Raw genomic sequence first — 9,624 nt, forward strand, 5'->3', positions numbered from 1 at the left:
GTGTAATAATGATAGTGTTGTTTATTCTTCCCGTGTTAAATTGGGGAAAGAATATACATATGCTTATCTGAATACTTTGGATTATTTAGAAACTCTTTTGGAAGTACATATAAGCTTTCACATTGCTTGGTTATTATTTATTTTCAACCTGAAATTCTTACTACATAACACTGAGTTCCCAGTGATAATTTGCTTTAAAATAACGTCTGTGTTTCATAGCTCTAAATGCAGCAATGTTTGTGAAAGAAGGCTTGTCCAATGTCTCCGCTCTCCTTGTGGATGAAGAAACTGATAGGCTGTTTGTTGGAGGCAGGGATGTAATATCTGCCCTTGATTTGAATAACGTTTCCAGAGAAACTGCCAGGGTAAGTGAAGGACCTGCCTTTATTTTCAGCCTTTTTTCAAATCAAAGCAAAACTTTGACTGTGGATTTATTTATTTGGATGTAATATGCTGATTTTAACATATATAATTTTACATTTCAAATCCTGAAGCTTTATTGCTAACTCTTATTTTTGAAGCCCCTTTTATACCTCTATCCAGATTGTTTTTTACAGCACCTTGCACTTTACACAGGTATCTAGAAAAGTGCTTATTTACCTCAGTCTATTCAGTGTTAAGTTTCCTTTGATTTTCTTTTTACGCGTAATTTTGAGCTAAGTTTTGCAGCATACCAACTAAGAAGTCCATTCTGTAGGAACACTGGTTTGCTACACAGGAAAGACAACTGGAATGTATTCGTAGAGGCAAGGACAAGGTGGGTGAAACCTTAGTTTCCTCCCCCAGCTTATTAGCTAAAATCAAAATGGCTGCAGTTTGACGTTTCTTTTTAGTAAAGACCTAAAATGAAGTTCATTTAAACCTGTTGGGTTTGCTTGTGTGCTGCTAAGACAAGAAAGTTTTTGCATGCAATCTATCACAGGATTTGAGTGTTCTCTTTTGTTTTGTTTCATTGTTTTAGATAAGGTGCCAAAACTACATCCTCGTCCTGCGTAAGATCAATGATTCCCTCCTGTATGTCTGTGGGACAAACGCCTATCACCCGCTGTGTGACCACATGGTAATTAGATTTGAATGTGGGTTTTACTTGACGGAGCTCAAGTTGTGGCAGATTCTTAAACACCTTTCTAAGAATGTTTCAGTTGAAAATTCGAAACTCTCCTGGTTCTCTCATAAACACGTGAAACACCAAGAAAACGTTTGCCCAGATGCTGTTTCTTTTTGCACGAGATTCACATTTCTTTACTTCTGTGATCGTTTTCCTTTAAGTGCATTTGCCAGTTGTTAATTCATTGCCAATTTGCCAATGTTAATACACTGAAAGGATGTTTTCTTCATCCTATCAAAGTGATTGCTTGCCTTAGGTTATCCAGAGGACAAAGATGCATTTGCAAGGAAGAGCTGAAGAGAGCAGAGGGAAGTGTCCTTTTGAGCCAACTCTGAAATATGCAGCTGTTTTTGTAGGTGTGTTTTCACTGATGTACAGCCTTGAAGACTTTTTGTTATCTTCATTCTGCTTTTGAATATCAACCCATTTGTTCCTTAAGATTTGCCTTTGTATTTTAAAATAAAGTACTTGATGCTTTTAGTTTTCTCCAAACCTTTACAGATGGGGCATTTTACTCAGCTACTTCAAATAATTTCTTGGGAACAGAACCTATAATACTTCGCAGCATGCAAAATCCTGTAAGAACAGAATTTAAAACGTCTTGGCTAAATGGTAAGAAGCTTTATGCATACTTCAGGCTCAAGAGAGCATCTGTTGGTGTGTGAACCATCTCTAGAATGTAACAGTGTGTTATGTTGGGTTGGCAGTGGCCTGAAATGGGAATTCAAAGCACTGTGCCTGAGATCTGCAGTGATGAGGCAAGCCTCTGCCTCTCTCCATTTAAAACGCAATTCCTTCTTTTAATTTTTCATATTCGTAAATACTTTTCAGCTCTTAACTTTAATTAGACTTACTGTTAAATCAATATCTGCTGTTTGTGAGTTTTCTTAGTGCTAACTTAAATTGCTTTTTGTATTTATGCATTTCAGAACCAAGCTTTGTTGGCATGGAAATAGTACCTGAAAGTGAGTTTAGTCCAGATGGAGATGATGATAAAATTTATGTGTTCTTCACTGAAACAGCTGTTGAGTTTGAATTCTATGACAAGATTCTGGTGTCGAGAATTGCCCGAATCTGCAAAGTTAGTGTTTGAAATATAAAGATTTTGTTTACAGTATTTCAGATGAAGTTTTGTAGTTGAGCGTTTAATGTTGGTTTAGCCAAACAAAATTTGGTATGTTTTACTCCTGAATTTTCTCCCTCTTTTCTTTCATGCTAGAACAGAGCCAGCTGCTCAGCTTGCATTTGACATTTAAACCTTTTTTCTAGGCCTTAGAACTGAGATTTGTATTGAAAGGACAGCTATATTTTTTTTACTACAGCAATATTATCAGATGATAATCTACATTTTATATGTTCCACAGTGTTGATGGTGTTCTTTTATTTAGGGTGACCTTGGTGGGAAGCGCTTACTGCAGAGAAGATGGACTTCGTTTTTAAAAGCCCGACTTTCCTGCTCCATTCCAGAACTCGACTTCCATTTCAATATCATTCAGGACATCTTTTTCCTTAGGAGAGAGAAGTGGCAGGACAGCATCTTTTACGGAATTTTTTCCCAGCAGTGGTGAGATAGAAGGCTTCGTGTGCTGCTGAGCGTGTGATGAGCTGAATAAGGGCTCTGCTTCAGTTTTAACGGCCTGGGCCTCGTGGTGTTCACTCAGAACAAGGAGCTCTCAGCTGCTTACTCTGCTGTTTAATTGGCCCGTGTTTGTTTTTCTTACAGCACGATCAGACTGAGCAAACACTGTCACCTTCTGAAACAATATGGGATTGGTTCCAAGACCATCAACTGAGCACTAATCCAAAGCTGTTACTAAGTCAGATCTCGAGAGTTATGTTTTCTCCACTCAGATAGTGGAGTAATTATGTTCAAAATTGCATAATTAATTACACAAAGCCCTGGGTTCTGGTGTCTGCTGCAGTGCAGGAAATACCTGACATTTCAGGGTGCAGAGTTATTCTAATGTTCCAAAAGCAGCATTTGTCATGGCCTGCTTGTATGTGTGATGTTCTGTGAAAACAAGGCCAGAACTCCAGACTGCTTTCATGTTCTACGATTTGCTGACTTTTTCTTACTGCTCTGAGTAAGACAGAGTGTCTCCAACTTTGCCTGTCAAAAAATACCAAAGTAGCCATGAGTAACTTGCATGGTTTGTCAAAGCATGAGGATGCTCAGAATGCAGTTCATCAGCACTGCATGGCTTAACCTGCTGCCACCTGTTCACCTGTTAGCTTATTCCTGCTGGCAGGTTCTGTTCTCTGTCACAGCATTTATTCCTTTGGGTGTGGTAAAGAGACACAGAATTTGTCTAAAAGGTGCTCGTTTTGTTACCTATTCCAATTTATTGGAGGGTGGTTATATGATTTTTAACAGAAACCTATTTAATACAGTATTTTGTGAATGTCTTTGTTTTATTCCTTCCGGGAATCATGAAAACTGCAACATAGAAATAGGTATTTTTTTACTTTCACATGTGTGCATTGTGGAGACTGGGTTACTTTACTTCTTTCTATATACGTTTGTTCTTTCAATCTGGTTATTTTGTAGTGTTTCTTCCCATAGAAAACCTGCTTTTATTTTGCAGGAGTTCTGTTTCTTTCTTCTCAGGGGCAGGTTGGATGTATCAGCTGTGTGTGCGTACAGCATGGCAGGCATTCAGGAAGCCTTCTCCAAAGGAAGCTACAGGGGCCCCATAGCTGTGGAGCATTCCCACGTTAGATGGATGGCCTTTAGAGGAGAGGTGCCAGTTCCACGTCCTGGTGCTGTAAATACAATTTTCCTTGTTCTAATTAAACAATAGTTGCTCTCATCTTTTTTTTTTGGTAGCAAAGCATGAATGCCTGTTTTACCAATATAAATGCTGTGTTTCTGATCAGCAGAGAGCTGCTCGCTCTGTCACAGGCCTCTCTCAGGACAGCTGCCCTGCAGTTCTGTTCTGCAGGAGCTGTGGGGTTATTGACTGGTTTGTTTGAGGAAATCATGACTGTTCATGCTTGGAGCTAAATGGAAATACCAGGATTTAGAAGAAAATTCAGTGTTTTTCACATACCTTGCTGAGATGTAAAAGCAATTGTAATCAGTTGTAACATGTTTTGTTTCCAGTGTATTGATAATTTTGCCCGGAATCTGGGGTATAATACATCTTCTGACCTGCCTGACAAAGTCCTGCAGTTTGCTAGAGATCACCCTCTGATGGATGGCGCTGTAAATCCGGTCGGTGGTAGGCCAGCACTGCTGAAGAGGAGCTCAAACTACACCAGGATTGTGGTAGACAGAGTTACTGGCCTGGATAAGCAGACCTACGATGTTATGTTTCTAGGAACAGGTGAGGGTTTTAATTTTAGAAGATATTATTCATCTTTCTGTATTTTGTGACAGATTTTCTTTTGCGCTTCAAAAAAATAACAGAATTCATTAGCTTTGTTTGAAGTTTTGCATTCAGGAGCTGTCTTGCTGGTTGAATATTTTCATACCAGTTAGATTAAATGGTTTTGGCTTGTTGGACATTAAAAGGTTCTCTTTAGAAACTTTCCATATCAAAGGAGACTTCACAGAACGATATTTGCAAATTCAGGGATTGTTTGAGGTCTTTTTTCTCTGGGGGGGAAAAAAAATGATTATTAAAAGAAAAAATAAACATTGCTTTGAAGAATTTCATAAATTCCTTATGCCCAGGAATGTCTGCTCCATCTCACCTAATTTGAATGTGAATTATCAGGCTAAAATGTTATGCAATGTTTAAACAAGTCCATAGATAAAAATGCATTTATTTTTATGTAGATGATGGATATTTGCATAAAGCTCTCAATTGCGATGGAGAAATGTTCATTGTGGAAGAGCTGCAGCTGTTTCTGTCCCCTGAGCCTGTGCAGTTCCTGCAGCTGTCTGCTAAAAAGGTAGAGCTGCTGTCCCTGTGTATGGGAAGTGATTGCTGTAATGACTTGCCTCAGGCCTGGCTCTTCTCTACTGTTCTTCTGACCTTAGGTAGCCTGTAAATACCTCACAATTCTGTTTCCATCACATATTAGCTAATAACAGAAACAGAATACATGTTTTTATCTATAGAAAAAGAGCATGTTAGTGTAAGAATGTTATTTATTGCAAGCCTTATGGTCATTAAGAGAAATAGGGAAGGAACTCTGTTGTTTTACATGTTACACAGAGCTGTCTTTTCTCATTTATATCAGCATCCATTCCTTCAAGGATTTTAGTTTACTGTGTTTTTTTTAACAAGTACTAGGAAATAATCACATTAGAAAATAGCAATCTAAAATCTCATTCACCATGATGAAACGAAACCTCCTCCTGTGTTTCTAGGGGATGCTCTATGTGGGGTCCCTGTCTGCAGTGCTGCAGCTTCCAGTTTCGGGCTGCCAGCGCTACAAGCACTGCTTGGATTGCGTCCTGGCCAGGGACCCGTACTGCGCCTGGTCTCAGGCTGCCCGTGCGTGTGTTCTGCTGCCACATCAGCCTGCTGATACACAGTAAGTCACAGAATCACAGAACTGTGGGGGTTGGAAGGGACCTCCAGAGATCATCGAGTCCAACCCCCCTGCCAAAGCAGGTTCCCTACACCAGGTCGCACAGGTAGGCATCCAGGCAGGTCATCCAGGTCTGCCAGATTGCTTTATAACTGCGCTCCTACTGCCTGCAACACAAAACTGGGGTGGTTCCTAGAAATGGTGGAACATCTCTCTGGTTGTTACAGTTTTGTTGATGTTTTTGTTTTCCCAGGAATTTAATTCAAAATGTGAAATATGGGGATGCTTCCGGCTGCCTTAGTGCAGGTATGTGAGCTTTTATTTGAAAAATGAGTCTTCTAGCATCATGCAACCGAAATGTTTGTTCAGCATGTGGTCACTGGGATCCTTACACTATAGAAAACCACAGAATTACAATCATACTCATTGTTACTCTTCATGAATAATAAAGATAGGGAAAAAACCCCACAATTATTACTACCTAATGATCTTAACCCTTTCAGTCAGGCTGAAACTCAGGAAGCAGGGGTGTGTGTGTGTGTGTGTGTGTGTGTTGTGTGTGTGTGTTCGTTTCCCTCCCACGTGCACTGCAGAAATCACATGATGCATTAGCTGTCCTATTAAATCTGTCACTGCTTTTAGGATGCTGTTCTGCAGGCAGATCACAAAAGCTATTCAAAAGTACGCTTAAAAAGAAGATGATTTGTTATCAGCCATTGAAAATACTTATTTTTAGTGAAATTGGTATTCTTTTAAATGTGGAATTTCACGTGTGTGTGTTGTTATTCATTGACTTTGCAATGAGTTGCAAGGTGCATGGCTTCTGTCAGTGTCACAAAATCTCTCTCTTACCTCCCCTTATGTCTTTTTAAAGTCTGTTGTCTGTAGTCTTGTCTGTTTGAGAGTACACCACAAATGACACTGGGGCACTCATTGGGCCAATTGAGAAACTTTAAAATACCTAATATGAACATTTCACAGATCTACACGGACAGATCCGTGAAGCTGTGTTATTAACAAATAGAAGAACTGAGACATACAAAGATTGATCTGTTTATGTGTGCCCACATTTGAAGGTGAGCCAAAAGCAGATTAAAACTTGTGGTCCTGTATCTTTTGGTTACACCTCAGCAGGAGTAAGGCCAGCAGAGGCACCCTGCCCCTGTGTTGGACCTCTTAGTCATGGGATTTCTTTGTCTTTGCTTATGTGTCCATTACCTGTTTTCAGACTGGCAGGTTCAGTGATGTGTTCTGAGCGTGCATCTGCTTTTGTACGTTCAGCTAAATCTTCGGTGTTCTTACTTAATACATTATCTTCATAATTGCAGAGAATGATGTGAGAAAACACCTCTTTACTCTTGGAAACAATGTTCATCTTAAATGTGTTCCTCTTTCAAATCTGGCAAGAGTAGTGTGGAAGTTCAACGGGAGCCGAATTCGGGATAAGGACTCTAAATACCTCCTGTATGATGGAGGCATAGCAATACTTAATGCGACAGCGGCTGAGACTGGATTCTATGATTGCCTCTCAGTAGAGACATCCAGAGCAAAGGAATTCTTTATCACTGTGGCCCGTTATGCCCTTTATGCACAGCAGAGTACAGAGAAGGCAAATGTTAATGCTGCAACAGATGGCAATAACGAAGGAGAAGCTGTGGGATTTCAGTCCTCAGTATCAACTTATTTACTGAAAGACGCACCAAAACAGAAATTTGTGGGCAGCCAAAAGGAGAATCTTGTTTTAAAACTCCTGGGTGCAGGTTTTGCTCTTCTTTTCTTTTTCTTGTTCATTTGGAATTTCTACAAGGGCCATATATCTCTGCCTTGGAGGATCGGAGAGACCAGCTCCAAAGACACCAGTGCAGACTTGGAAAATCCAGAACTGACCACAGAAAGATCAGGGGCTGTAAGAGAGAGCTCAGCAGTACAAGCAGACGTGCCTTGTCTTAATGAATAAATGCTTGTGAGTTTTCCTCAAGGAGTGCAGCGCAGTGCAGTGTGTGCAGCTCGTGGAGCTGCTTGCTTCAGATGAGGTTTCCTGCTAAGGAATGTGGAATGTCAATTTGGGTAGGAGTCAGAAGCTCAGAACTGAAGGTGACAAGCAGCATTGCGCGTCGCACAGTCGTGTTAGCAGCTGGTACTTTTAAAAGCAAAATGCCTTTTTGACACATTAGAACCATAAGAAAAAAATTTTTTTTTTAATCAAAAATTGACACTGATCCACTTTTTTGTATTGTTGGAGTCGCCCAATTACAGAAGTTAATACTTCAGAAGCTAATAATACTTAGCATTTAGTGCCTTTCACCTTCAGACTTTGTGTTTAATCTACGAATAGCAACTAATTAAGTCTCCCAATGTCCCGAGAGGTTGCTACTAGCCTCATTTTTCATCAGGTTAGATTACTTGTCACTGACCATAGTATTGGTGTCAGATCCAATGCTTTGTTAGAAGTCCCTGAGTTGTCTTCACATCTTTCTCTATTTTCCTCTCTTTTCTCTTTATTTAACTGTTTTTAAAACTTCCCATACATTTATTTTTCTAATGTGCTTTTAGTGATACTGTGATGCATCTTTTTTGTGCAGAAGAGTCGTGAACTGACGTAAATACTGGCTAAATTGTTGGGGATTTATTGCTGAGGTTTGGTCAGAACTCCAGCTGTGCAGCTCCTTTTGTTAAAGGAGCTGAAAGTTGAATTGCAAGTTGCATTGAAAAGTTGAGCACTTTTTTTCTGAAAGTCTTTTTCATTTTTTCAAATAAAAGTTCTCTTACATTTTCTTGTTTGGAAAATAACACGGATTCTCTGCCTTTGGATTCCTGAAGAGAAGGCTGTGCTGCCTCACTCAGAGCGTGGACAAGAACTCTGAAATGGACATCTGAAAATTAAAGACTGTTCTGCTGGTGAGCTGTGCTGCCTGTCAGTAACTACCAGCGCAGAGCAGAAACTGGATCTGAGGGGCTCTGAAGTGTCTCAGAGTTTGAAAGGGAAGCGACTTCCTTGCAGGGTTCTGTTACCAGTATTCCTTCTCCCTGCCTGCATTTTATGGCAATTAACGATGCAGATGGGACGTGATGTGTGATAATGTAGGAAGTGATCGAAATTTCCATGCTTCCCTCTGGGAACTCAGTCGTTGCCCTCAGTGGAAGGAGATGCAGATGGAATACAGAACCCCATTTCAGAAAATCCTCACAAGGCTACCAGCGTTTGGTTTTAGTTCAATTCCTGCTGATCTAATTACCCCAATTTAAACGTGTAAAATAATTAGCTTCAAGGAGTTGCAGATAAGTTGCCGTTAACAGGTCGATATGAAAGATACTGTGCCCTACTTTCATTAGTATCCTCAGTGCACTTCTAGTCCTTGTGTCGTTGGTTCCCATGTTGCGCATAGGAAGGGCAGAGAACAGGAAGCAGGAGCATTGCTGGTGCTCAGTACTGCCGGGGCAGAGCTGGAGCTGCTGGTTCCATTGCCAGCTCAAAGCATCTGCAGCTGCTCCAACTCACGTCCTGCCCTCACCCATCTGAGCACAGCAGAGCACTGGGCAAACATTCCTTCCCCACAGCCCCCAGCACAGCTCAGCTCTCCTGGTTCCAGCAGTCTGTGCTCGTAGCTGCTGCCATCGTTTCAAGCAGAGCTCGGACTTCATCTGATGTTATGCTTAAAATTTTTGGCAGCAAACTGTAGCCCCAAATGTGAGCAATAGCAAAGACACGGGAGACAAAGAATTACTCCTGCCTCAGTAAGCCTCCCTTTTAAATGCCTTAGGGAAAAGAGTGGAGTTGAAATGCTGAAAGCAGAGCATGAAGTGTTGATATCGCTCATGTTTGTGCCGTTAATATTGAGTTACAGCACTGCTCCCACCTTTTATTGCAAAATTACTCGTACAAAGCTTACTACTTTGGTGCAAGTTCTAAAATGGTTAATGCATGGAGAAATTAATGCGCAGAACTGCATGGGATTAACAAAATCTCTCTTGGGAACATTTCCCATTAAAGTGCCCTGATAAGTAAAGAGCATAAATGAGGTGGGGATGATCCA

General features: G+C 40.6%; 1 protein-coding gene across 1 annotated transcript; it reads left to right on the plus strand.

The window, feature by feature from the left end:
* The first annotated feature begins 225 nt into the window (after nt 1–225).
* Nucleotides 226–8,355, plus strand: LOC122169508 (semaphorin-4D-like). Its single transcript, XM_042835744.1, has 11 exons — nt 226–757; nt 962–1,464; nt 1,610–1,720; nt 2,038–2,189; nt 2,497–2,672; nt 3,717–3,873; nt 4,212–4,434; nt 4,890–5,005; nt 5,427–5,593; nt 5,844–5,896; nt 6,919–8,355. Exons 2-11 carry the CDS (start codon nt 1,383–1,385, stop codon nt 7,545–7,547), a joined length of 1,866 nt encoding a protein of 621 aa, XP_042691678.1. The 5' UTR covers nt 226–757; nt 962–1,382; the 3' UTR covers nt 7,548–8,355.
* Nucleotides 8,356–9,624: the final 1,269 nt, after the last annotated feature.

The sequence above is a fragment of the Centrocercus urophasianus genome, unplaced genomic scaffold (assembly GCF_019232065.1).
Source record: "Centrocercus urophasianus isolate 14NV4802_14NV808 unplaced genomic scaffold, USGS_Curo_1.0 seq_54, whole genome shotgun sequence".
Lineage (NCBI taxonomy): Eukaryota > Metazoa > Chordata > Aves > Galliformes > Phasianidae > Centrocercus > Centrocercus urophasianus.